We start from the raw sequence: 12847 nt of genomic DNA on the forward strand, positions 1-12847 counted from the left end.
CAAGTCTTAACTCTAGGAATTCTAGAGCTTGAATTTGAACTGAGTACTTGATAGGCCAAGTCAGGATTGAAAACATGCTACCGCCATGACCATAAGCGGTATAATCTGTATTGGTCAATGCCGAGTGCTGGGCGGTGGTTAATTAACCCAGAAACCTCAGGAAGCGCCAATGGCTTTGGACTGATGGGCTCCTGAGGAGAGTAGTGGAACCCTTGATGGAGGAAATGCCATCAAGAGGCGGACAAGCAAATTCACTCAGTGTTTTTGCCAATTTGGGTCCTTCAGCTGAGGCTGATAACCAGTCTAGGAGAGGAGCCCCGAAAGGCAGTCAGTGGAAGATTTCGTCTGCTCTGGCAACTCCTGCAGCGTAGCTGGTTCCAAATGTATCGACTCCCGTCCTTCCTTTGGTCCAAACTAGCGAAGTTAAGAGAGGGATGCTGACACATGGGCAAAGTAGCACCTCCATATCAACTGCCCAGGCTATTGCAGCCACATCACATGGAGAGGGGAAAAAATTCTTAGGCAGGAGTTGTAGACCAAGCTGGATGAGCAAGCATCTCAGAGAGGTGATTAAGAAAAAGCAGAAAGCCTACAAGGAGTGAAAGATGTGAGGGATTAGCAAGGAAAGCTACCTTACTGAGGTCAGAACATGTAGGGATAAAGTTAGAAAGGCCAAAAGCCATGTGGAGTTGGACTTTGCAAAGGGAATTAAAAGCAATAGTAAAAGATTCTATAGCCATATAAATAAGAAGAAAACAAAGAAAAGAAGTGGGACCACTTAATACTGAGGATGGAGTGGAGGTTAAGGATAATCTAGGCATGGCCCAATATCTAAACGAATACTTTGCCTCAGTCTTTAATGAGGAGCTTAGGGATAATGGTAGGACAACAAATGGGAAAGAGGATATGGAGGTAGATATTACCACATCCGAGGTAGAAGCCAAACTCAAACAGCTTAATGGGACTAAATTGCAGGGCCCGGATAATCTTCATCCAAGAATATTAAAGGAATTGGCACCCGAAATTGCAAGCCCATTAGCAAGAATTTTTAATGAATCTGTAAACTCAGGAGTTGTACCGTATGATTGGAGAATTGCTAACATAGTTCCAATTTTTAAGAAAGGTAAAAAACGTGATCCAGGTAAATACAGGCCTGCTAGTTTGACATCTGTAGTATGCAAGGTCTTGGAAAAAATTTTGAAGGAGAAAGTAGTTAAGGACATTGAGGTAAATGGTAATTGGGACAAAATACAACATGGCTTTACAAAAGGTAGATAGTGTCAAACCAACCTGATCTCCTTCTTTCAGAAGGTAACAGATTTTTTAGACAAAGGGAACGCAGTGGATCTAATTTACCTAGATTTCAGTAAGGTATTTGATACGGTTCCATATGGAGAATTATTAGCTAAATTGGAAAAGATGGGGATCAATATGGAAATTGAAAGGTGGATAAGGAACTGGTTAAAGGGGAGACTACAGCAGGTCACATGGAAAGGTGAACTGTCAGGCTGGAAGGAGGTTACTAGTGGAGTTCCTCAGGGATCAGTTTTGGGACCAATCTTATTTAATCTTTTTATTCCTGACCTCGGCACAAAAAGTGGGAGAGTGCTAATAAAGTTTGTGGATGATACAAAGCTGGGAGGTATTGCCAATTTAGAGAAGGACCGGGATATCATACAGGAGGATCTGGATGACCTCGTAAACTGGAGTAATAGTAATAGGATGAAATTTAATAGTGAGAAGTGTAAGGTTATGCATTTAGGGATTAATAACAAGAATTTTTGTTATAAACTGGGGACGCATCACTTGGAAGTAACAGAGGAGGAGAAGGACTTTGGAGTATTGGTTGATCACAGGATGACTATGAGCTGCTAATGTGATATGGCCGTGAAAAACGCTAATGCGGTCTTGGAATGCATCAGGCAAAGTATTTCCAGTAGAGGTAAGGAGGTTTTAGTACCGTTATACAAGGCACTGGTGAGACCTCATCTGGAATATTGTGTGCAATTCTGGTCTCCCATGTTTAAGAAGGATTAATTCAAACTGGAACAGGTACAGAGAAGGGCTACTAGGATGATCCGAGAAATGGAAAACCTGTCTTATGAAGGGAGACTCAAGGAGCTTGGCTTGTTTAGCCTAACCAAAAGAAGGCTGAGTGGAGATATGATTGCTCTCTATAAATATATCAGAGGCATAAATACCATGGAAGGAGAAGAATTATTTAAGCTCAGCACCAATGTGGACACAAGAACAAATGGATATAAACTGGCCACCAGGAAATTTAGACTTGAAGTTAGATGAAGGTTTCTAACCATCAGAGGAGTGAAGTTCTGGAACAGTCTTCCAAGGGAAGCAGTGGGGGCAAAAGACACATCTGGCTTTAAGATTAAACTTGATAAATTTATGGAGGAGATGATATGATGGGATAGCCTAATTTTGGCAATTATTTGATTTTCGACTAGAAGCAGTAGATCTGCCCAATGGCCTGTAATGGGATGTTAGATGGGGTAGGATCTGAATTACTGCACAGAATTCTTTCCTGGGTGTCTGGCTGGTGAATCTTGCCCACTTGCTCAGGGTTTAGCTGATCGCTATATTTGGGGTAGGGAAGGAATTTTCCTCCAGGGTGGATTGGCAGAGGCCCAGAGGTTTTTTCGCCTTCCTCTGCAGCTTGGGACACAGGTCACTTGCTGGAGGATTCTCTGCACCTTGAAGTTTTTAAACCACAAGTTCAGGACTTCAATAGCTCAGACATAAGTTCATAGAATCATAGAATATCAGGGTTGGAAGGGACCTCAGAAGGTCATCTAGTCCAACCCCATGCTCAAAGCAGGACTAATCCCCAATTTTTGCCCAGATCCCTAAATAGCCCCCTCAAATATTGAACTCACAATCCTGGATTTAGCAGCACAATGCTCAAACCACTATCCCTGAGCTCTCTCTCCCTGGGGTTTGTTACAGGAGTTGGTGGGTGAGATTCTGTGGCCTGCGTTATGCAGGAGGTAAGACTAGATGATCATAATGGTCCCTTCTGACCTTAAAATCTATGCTTCTTTGATCCTTGCTGGTAACGTGGACACAACACGGAAGGTGGCAGTTACGGGTTATAAGCTCTGGCTTGATTGGTGTACATGGGTCACTTTCGACCATGGGAGGGATAACTGTGTTCTATTGGTCGGCCACCGCCCGCCACAAAGCCAGGCAGCCCCCAGACAGTTTGGTGCTGATCTGCCACAGTCTGCCCGCCTCATGGGGTGTGTGGGCCTAGGCCCAAAAGTTCCAGCAGACGGAAACCTTGTACCTGACAAAAATAAGAAACCAAGAACTTTCCGGCTTGGTAGCTGGAATGTCAGAACCATGTGTCTGGGATTCACGATGATGACCTACAATATACAAGCAGCATATGGAAGTCATCTTTGATACATTGTGAGCTGTACAAACTCATTGTTGACATTGCAGCACTTCAGGAAACAAGGCTTAGAATCATAGAATATCAGGGTTGGATGGGACCTCAGGAGGTCATCTAGTCCAAACCCCTGCTCAAAGCAGGACCAATCCCCAACTGAATCATCCCAGCCAGGGCTTTGTCAATTGTGACCTTAAAAACCTCTAAGAAAGGAGATTCCACCACCTCCCTCGATAACCCATTCCAGTGCTTCACCACCCTCCTAGTGAAAAAGTTTTCCCTAATATTCAACCTAAGCCTCCCGCACTGCAACTTGAGACCATTACTCCTCGTTCTGACTTGCAGATCCTAAGAAGCCAGTTACACTTCTGTTGGCAAGGTGGTAGCAGCGAAGAAAATTGTCTGCACGGTTTTTGTTTTGCTGTGGGAAACAAATGGGTAAAGCTTCTAGAAACTCCCATTGGGAAGTCAGAGCGTATCATCTCACTTAAACTTCGGATGACCGTCAGCTCTGTGAACATCATTAGTGCCTGTGCACCAATACTCAAATCTAGCCTGGAGGAGAAAGATACATTTTACAACTCTTTGCATCAAGTTGTCAAAAGAATACCATTAGCTGAGCAACTAACTTTTCCTTCTTGGTAACTTTAATCCAAGGGTATATCTACACTACAAAATTAGGTTGATTTTATAGAAGTCGATTTTTAGAATTTGATTTTATACAGTTGATTCTGTATGTCCACACTAAGCGCATTAAGTCATCAGAGTGCGTCCTCACGACCGTGGCTAGCATCGACTTACAGAGCGGTGCACTGTCGGTAGCTATCCCAGTTCCTGCAGTCTCCGCCACCCATTGGAATTCTGGGTTAAGCTCCCAGTGCCTGATGGGGCAAAAATATTGTCACGGGTGGTTTTGGGTACATATAGTCAGTCGCCCCTCCCTCCGTGAAAGCAACGGCAGACAATCGTTTCGCCCCTTTTTTCCTGGGTTACCCAGGCAGATGCCATACCACTGGAAGCATGGAGCCTGCTCAGCTCACCATCACTGCTGCTTTTGTGGCAAATCTACTGTTGGGGCTGCTGTGATCCAAGTAGCCAATGCAATCATTGACGTTCTGTTATCAAGGGTCGTACTCTGGAAAATGTGTGGGCCTTTTTAGATTTTAGGTGCATCATATTCCTGTCCTTTGTCGCTGGTGAAGTCTTGCAGCCGTACATTCCAGTCCAGTGGGCGCTGTAACACCCCGTAGCATTTCTGTGGTTGACACATGTAACAGCTACAGGGCTCTTGCTCTTTTGCTTTGGCCGAGGTGTCTTGCCCTATCAGGACCTCCAAGCATTCGACACAGAAGCACCCCCAGCTGGCATTCCTACTCAGCAGCAGCTCCTGGGTGCCTTCACAGCAGACGGTGCAATAGGGCTGCTAGCTGTCCTAGTCCATGGTGTATGGCTCCACCGCTTCCACTGCAACTCTGCAGCAGACGGTGTAGTAGGATTGGTAGCCGTCATCGTAGGACATGTAGCTTGGCCGGGGGTTCCGGGAACGTCTTCCCTGCCCGGCTCCTAGCAACCTCCAGGGCATGGTGTGCAGCTCCACCGCTTCTACTGCAACTCTGCTCTCCTGTGAGCTGGAGGCTTCTGCCTCAGGCTGCTCTCCCAGCCGGTAGCACCGCGCAGTCACACCTGCCGCAGCCTACCTCTAGCTCCCATGGCTCACGAAGCCTGGACAGTAGTAAGGAGCAGTTCAAACTATAGGTTGAGCAAGTGCAGAAAGGTGATAGAATATGCCTTTGGACCTTTAAAAGCTTGCTGGCTCTGTTGGTCAGATGTCAGCATAACCAACATGCCCATTGTTATTGCTGCTTTCTATGTGCTTCCTAAAATCTGTGAGAGTAAGGGGGAGACGTTTATGGCGGGGTGGGCAGTTGAGGCAAATTGTCTGGCGTCCGATTTTGAGCAGCCAGACACCAGGGCAATTAGAAGAGCACAGCAAGGCACGCTGCGGATCAGAGTGGCTTTGAAAACCAGTTTCATGACTGGCCAGGCTTCGGTGTGACAGTTGTGTGTGTTTCTCCTTGATGCAAATCCGCTCCCTTTGTTGATTTTAATTCCCTGTAAGCCAACCACCCTCCACCCTTCGAAATAAAGTAACTATTGTTTTGAAACTATGCATTCTTCCTTTAGTAATTAAAAAGAATCAGATAACAGACAAGGTAGCCGGGGTGTGGTGGGGGAGGAGGGAAGGACAAGGCCACATTGCTTATTGTAGCCACACTAAAAATCAAACTGTTTGAATGACAGCTTTCTGTTGCTTGGGCCATCCTCTGGAGTGGAGTGGCTGGGTGCCCGGAGCCTCCCCCCCCCCGCACTCGCCGGCGCGTTCTTGGGCATCTGGGTGAGGAGGCTATGCAACATGGGGAGGAGGGTAGGCGGTTATACAGTGGAAGCAGTGGGGTTCTGTGCTCTTGTTGGCTTTCCTGCAGCTCCAACAGACGCTTCATCATGTCCGTTTGCTCCCCCATTAGCCTGAGTATTGCGTCCTGCCTCCGCTCTTCGCGGTCACTTAATTCTTTCCTGGCCTCTGCCACTGAATGCTTCCATGCATTAAGCTGTGCCCTATCAGTGCAGGAGGACTGCATGAGCTCGGAAAACATATCATTGCGAGTGCGGTTTTTTTTCACCTTCTAATCTGCGATAACCTCAGGAATGGAGATGATAGGGGGAGCGTAGAAACATTCTACACGCTACGATTCTGGTGCGACTGCATGGTCACCTGTGCTGCTGAGTTCGCCACGCTGACCAAACAGGAAATGAAACTCAAAAGATCCCAGGGCTTTTCCTGTGTACCTGGCTAGTGCATCGGAGTTCAAACTGTTGTCTAGAGCAGTCACAATGGAGCACCTGGAATAGCTCCCAGAGACCAGTACTGTTGATTTGCGTCTGCACTATCCCAAATTCGACCCAGCAAGGTCGATTTTAGCTCTACTCCCCTCATCGGGGAGGAGTACAGAAGTCGATTTTAAGAGCCCCTTAGGTCAACAGAATGGGGTTGGTTGTTGGACGCAGTCATTTTTAAATAGACCGAACACGGCTAAATTCAACCTAACCTCGTAGTGTAGACCGGGCTAAGAGTCAGTGCAGACAACAACTCATGGCCAGATTGCCTAGGACATTTTGGCATTGGCAAGATGAATGAGAACAGCCAACGACTTCTTGAATTCTGCGCCCAAACCCAAATGTGTATTACTAATTCATAATTTACAGGAAAAGATTGCCACAAATTGTCATGGCGACTTCCACGGTCAGGCCAGTGGCACCAATTAGACCTTGTTATCATCAGGAGAAAAGACCTACCCTTAGTGCAGAACACTCGCATGTTCCGCAGCACTGATTGTGACACTGAACACTCCTTGATTATTAGCAGTGAAGATTACAGCCAGGAAACTACATAGAGAAAAACCTAGGAGCCAGCCCAAAATCAATGCTATTAACTCTGAAAACCAGAGGAAATGCCAGGAGTTTGTGAACTTAGCATGCATGGGAAGTCATTACCAGAGAAGGCAGAGGAATTTTTGGGAAGATTTAAGAATAACAATCCATGAAACAGCTTTAGCTACATTTAGGGGTAAGAGACCATCAAAAATGACCAGTTTGAAGAAAATGAAGCAGAACTGTTACCTCTCATCAACATTAAGAACACAGCCTATCTGGATCACAACAGGAAGCCAACAGAGTGTACCAAAGTGAGACTTCCACATGCAAAAACTGAGATACACCAAGCAAGCAGATGCTGTGCAACTCCTAACTGGATCAAGTTCTGTGAAGAGATACAGATAGTCTCAGACATAGGAAACCTCAAAGTCATGTATGATGGCCTGAGGAAGCTCTAGGTCCCGCTGTCAACAAGGTTGCCCTTCTCAAATTGCACAGTGGTGAAATCATTACAGATAAAAACAAGCTGTTGTCTCATTGGGTTGAATGCTATTTAGAGCTATATGCACAGGAAAGAAACATCACCTGCAAATCACTGGATCAAATACCAGCTCTCAGGTCATGCTAGAGCTAGATGTGGAGCCCACTGTGGAAGAGCTAAGCAAGGCCGTTGATTTGCTATCAATTGGCAAGGCTCCTGAAAAAGATGGCATCCCAGCGGAAATCCTCAAGTGCAGGAAAGACGCTCTATTACCATATCTTTATCAGCTGCTACTTAAGTGCTGGAAAGAGGGAGAGGGGACCACAAGAGATGCGCAATGCAAACATCATCACTTTGTATAAAAATAAAGGTGAAAAGAATGACTGCAACAACTACAGGGGTATCCTGCTACTAAGCTTAGCAGGAAAAGCTTTTGCAAAAGTCATCTTAGTACGCCTACAACAGCTGGTGAATTGTCTACCCTAAATCACAGTGCTGATTCAGGGCTGGAAGATCAACTATAGACATGATATTTTCTCTGCGTCAACTCCAAGAAAGGTGCAGAGAGCAAAACCAACCATTGTACATAGCCTTTGTGGACCTAACTAAAGTATTCGGCACTAAGAGTAGCAGCCGTGTTAGTCTGTAGTCGCAAAAAAAAAAAAAAAAAAGTGCTTGTGGCACCTTCGAGACTAACAAATTTATTTGAGCATAAGCTTTCGTGAGCTACAGCTCACTTCATCGGAGCTGTAGCTCACGAAAGCTTATGCTCAAATACATTTGTTAGTCTCGAAGGTGCCACAAGTACTCCTTTTCTTTTTGAAGATGGAGTGTATCTTCACACAAGATCAGATGAGAAACTATTCAACCTGTCCCAACTTAAGTCAAAGACCAAAGTCAAAAAGGTGCTAATCAGGGAACTTCTATTAGCTGATGATGCTGCCCTCATAGCCCACAATGAAGATCTATTACGAGAACTCATGGACCGCCTTTCAAGTACCTGTCAGACATTTGCTCTTGCCATCAGCATCAAGAAAACAGTTGTAGTAGGACAGGGGGTTCCACAAGATCCTTCAATTACCTTAAGTGCAAACCAGCTAGAAGTAGTCTAAAAGAAAGTTCAACTATTTAGGTTGTACAGTGACTACCAACCTCTCATTGGATAAAGAACTAAATGTTCTCATTGGAAAGGCTGCCATCATCTTTAGCAGACTAACTAAAAGAGCATGGAACAATTCAAACCTTACCATCAAGACCCAAATGCTAGTGTACCAAGCTTGCGTCATCAGCACTCTCATGTATGATCAGGAAACATGGACAATTTATGCTCATCAGGAGAAAAGGTTGAACAGTTTCCACTTATGCTGTTTATACTGCATACTCAACACCAAATGGCAAGATAAAGTCACCAATGCAGAGGATCTTCAAAGGGCAAATTTACCAACTGTGACAGCCCTGCTCAAGTGAAGACGACTGCGCTGGCTGGGCCATCTGAGTAGGTTGGAAGGTAGATGCATACCCAAGGATGAGCTCTACGAGGAGCTATCAGAGGGAACAAGAACAACAGGACATCCCAAGCTTTGCTATAAAGACATATGCAAGTGAGATATGAAGGAATTTGAAATTGATCCTGACCAATGGGAAATCTTGGCAAGTGATTGTAACAAGTGGTGCCATCTTCTCCATCAGGGTATCAAAGTCCATGCTGGGAGCTGGCTCCTACAGCCTGAGGAAAAAAGAGCCAGTAGGAAGCAAGCAGCTCCCAACTAAGATATATACATTTACAGTAACTGCCAAAGATCATGCAAATCTCGGATTGGCCTATTCAGTCACATGAGACATTGCAAACCATCTACATCATAGGCTGCAATTCCCACTGTGCCTCACAGATGAAAGGATGCCAACAACAGAAGTTGATTGGTGTTGTACTACTTTAAAAAAAAAAAAGGAAAAAATAAGTCTGACATTTGTTGTCATTTGCACTTGCATGTGGCAAATACCTTAATAAAACAGTATATGAAGTTAGGTACTTTTTCCAATTTCAGTCTAGTAGATCTGGTAAATGCTCTGTATTTATTTGCAATAAAAGCTTGAAATCTCAAATCTGTTATCCATTCTGTATGCCAGTGGATCTACTGCAGTATTCTGTTAACATACAATATAAGCAAAGCATCAGTAGCTACACTTAATAGTACCAGAAACCACTATGGGTTTTCTTCTTCCTCTACTGAAGTAACTGTTAATGTAACCTGTGCTGCTTAAGAGCCATTGTTATTTAAACAATATTTACTTTGTCATACTCCCCTTGTGTCTTCATAAAGCCACCCTAAACTTCTCTCCAGAGTTCCTCTGTGTGGTAAAGTTTAGGGAAACTGGTAGTGACTCAGGAAAAGGAGAGACAAGAAAAGTAGCTCTGACCCAAGCACTGATCTTATTATGCAAGCTGATCATTAAAGCTAGTGCCAGGGAACATGTGAATTTATAGTTGGCTAATAATTGTAGCTGATTGTCCAGTTCCCTTGAAAAACAAATTTCAGGCTCGCAATCTAGTCCAAAGTATTCCACCTGTGCACTGGTTATACTGTTGTACATGTGCAGTCCACCCCATAGAACTTGGTTTTTGTTTGCATTACTTAAAGTAGTTGTGACTTGTAGTTATTGGATATTATTTCACAACAGAATTCTTTGCAGCCTGGTATACTCTGTTTTAATTATAGTGGAACCTGATGATTTTATTTTTTAGATTTTGGTCACAAGGCAGGTTTTTTTGCCATAGTAGCCCAGTGCTAATAAAAATAGCAAGTATAAAGCCGTAGGGCAATAGGTCTGAAATAAAATAATGAATTAGTAACAAAATATCCTGTGGTTGGCTTGGGGAAATGAGTATTGGTGGCTGGGGATGCGGGGTTGCTTCTATGTAACTGGCTTGAATTTGGCATGCTTGGTAATTGCTGAGAAGTCATTATCATCTGACAGCTGATGAGTGGCTTATGTGAAATGAGTAGGTGTTTCAATCCAAAAATCACTAATGAACGAGTTCCACATAACAAAAAACTGCCATCAAAATTGGCATTTATTAGTACCTTTCTTGGCACTTAAGCAGAGAAGTCAAAGACTGAACAGGCATGGAGACTGTTCCCTGAAAGAATTGTTATCTGCAGAACAGAGTACAGGGACATACATGTCAGGGGAGTGCGGGAAAGTTTGTATTACCATTCCTTGTGCTGTAACTGTTGTGTAGTTAAAGAGATCAGTTCACTTTTCCGCGTGGTTAATCTGGAGTCTTTCCTGAACATCAAATTTACTTTAAAACATGCAATCCTAATACTGTGTTTTATTTATTGTATTTCTTATTATTTAATACTTTGCAAGGGTGATTTTGTAGCTGTTTATCTTAGTAATTTGATAGTTTTTCCTATGCATTGTTTGTTTCAGTCAAATCAAAAATTTCGCAAAAAACACCAATTAATCCCAACAACCCACTCCAAGAATGGTTCAAGTGTTTTATAGCTGCGAAGTATTGACTTTGGTTCCATAAATAGGTTTGTTCAGACATATTATTATTTAAAAAGTAACTGAATATCATTTGTGTTTATATAAGAAAACATATTTATAGGTAGTTTTCTGTCAACATTGTTTCACTCTATTTAAATGTACTGCTATTTAGTAACCTGTGGTTGGGTTTTGTCTGGTAGAATCTCTATATGTAATGTTTGAGATTTTCTTTGTTTGTTTCTGTTTTTAGCTTGAACACACCACCTGGAACAAAAATTAAGCTGTCAGGAATTGTTGAAGTGAAAAATGGATTCCTGCTTTTGGATGACAGAAACACTGTCGTTCTCGGCGGTGAAGTGGATCATCTTATAGAAAAGTGGGAGTTACAAAGGGTGAGGTAGCATCACTGTGAATGCTTGTCTTACAGGAGGTTAATTATATATAACTTCTGCAAGCTAATTGTGACTAATAAAATGTTAGAAGTTTTTATGCAATAATAGTATTTTAAATGCAAATATTTAGAACTTCGCTGCCCAAGTTATTGTTATGGGTAAAGCCAAATCACTGTAATTAAATGTAATATTTTATGCTGCAGTTCAGATGCTGCCCATGCAGAAATAAGTGAAAACTTTTGAGCAACAAATGATTCATTTTTTATTGTGCAGAATTTTAAATTTAAAATGTGGGTTAAAAATTATATTGGCCAGCAAACTGTTTTTAGCTAATCATTCTCTTCACCTGAAGCAGGTATGTGGCCATCTGTCTGTTGCAATGTATTTAAGCGTGGTGGTGATTGGCAGGATGGTGGTTGTGGTTTCCCTGACCAGTGCATATAGATTTTTTTTTTCTTGCAACAGAATTTTAAAATAAAAGATTTTCAGTTGTAGTCTGTAAGCATACTTTTACGTCAGCTGTGCTTAAACATAATTTTTGCTTATGTTTCAACAGTAGTATAAATAAGGCTGCAGTCACGTAAGATGAACTGAAGGTGTTGAGAGCTTTTAAAGAAATCACAAAGATTTTTAATTTCATTCACTCCACTCTAATATGGCCAAATTAGGAGAGCATATCAGTGGAGAAAATGTTATAGGCTGGCTATTTTCTTCTCCAATATTAATGATAAGACAAAGCAATGATGATTATTCCCAGAGTAGGGACTAATCTTGGACTTGGACTTGTGACAATGTTCTAGCCTGTTGATTGATTACTGTTATACTAAATGACTAATGTAGATTTAGTCACTTTGCCAAATGGATTTAGGGACCATTGAGTGATATTTGTTCACTGAATTATCTTAAATATTTAATGGTTCAGAATGTAGACCTATTGCATATGTCAACCAATCAAAGAGCATCTTACCCAAGAGCATTATTTTCAACTGACATTAATTTTGGCAAACGTATTCTTTGTTGTTGTTGAAACTATCTTTGGTCTTAGTATGGGAAGTGTTTTTTTTAAGGTATTTTGGACAAACTCAATTATAATTGATTTGAATGATTTTGACTTATAAAAACACACAAATAAAGAAAATGTGTGTTAACATGTCTTTTTGTGCTCCGGTAATTGAAAAATAGTTGTAAAAAAATCAATATAATCTGTAAACTGTGTAGGTATCCTTAAGCTATGCTGCCTTCATACAAATAATGTCCGAAATGCTAAATCAAATTGTGTAATCTCATGTCCTGTGCATCTCCAAATCTGGTGTCATAAAGGGAAGAGAATTCCAAAGGTAAGGGTTGTCAGGTATAGAGCTCCGCTAATATCCTTGAAAATTCAGCTCTGGGGCCGACAGCAAAATAATTTCATTCATAAAATCAACAGGCCCAGCTTGACAAAGGCCTGGCTGGGATGATTTAGTTGGGGTTGATCCTGCTTTGAGCAGGGGGTTGGACTAGATGACCTCCTGAGGTCTCTTCCAACCCTAATCTTCTGTGACCCTATGAAAGTTTGCAGATGACACAAATGTGGGGAGTGGTAAATAACGAAGAGGGCAGGTCACTGATTTAGAGTGATCTGGATCTCTTGGCAAACTG

The 12847-nt window shown here is 42.5% G+C and overlaps 1 protein-coding gene across 7 annotated transcripts in view; it reads left to right on the forward strand.

The window, feature by feature from the left end:
- Nucleotides 1-12847, forward strand: part of TDRD3 (tudor domain containing 3) — a 443000-nt gene that overhangs the window by 177866 nt on the left and 252287 nt on the right. For all 7 annotated transcript variants that reach the window (XR_012159206.2, XM_073346158.2, XM_073346164.2 and 4 more), the window contains one exon: nucleotides 11065-11206. Coding sequence is in view for 6 of the 7 variants with exons in the window: in XM_073346158.2 (XP_073202259.1) it covers nucleotides 11065-11206 (142 nt within the window). In the remaining variant the exon portion in view is untranslated. The remainder of the gene's footprint in view (nucleotides 1-11064; nucleotides 11207-12847) is intronic.

Source organism: Lepidochelys kempii, chromosome 1 (genome assembly GCF_965140285.1).
Source record: "Lepidochelys kempii isolate rLepKem1 chromosome 1, rLepKem1.hap1, whole genome shotgun sequence".
In the NCBI taxonomy this organism is placed as follows: domain Eukaryota; kingdom Metazoa; phylum Chordata; order Testudines; family Cheloniidae; genus Lepidochelys; species Lepidochelys kempii.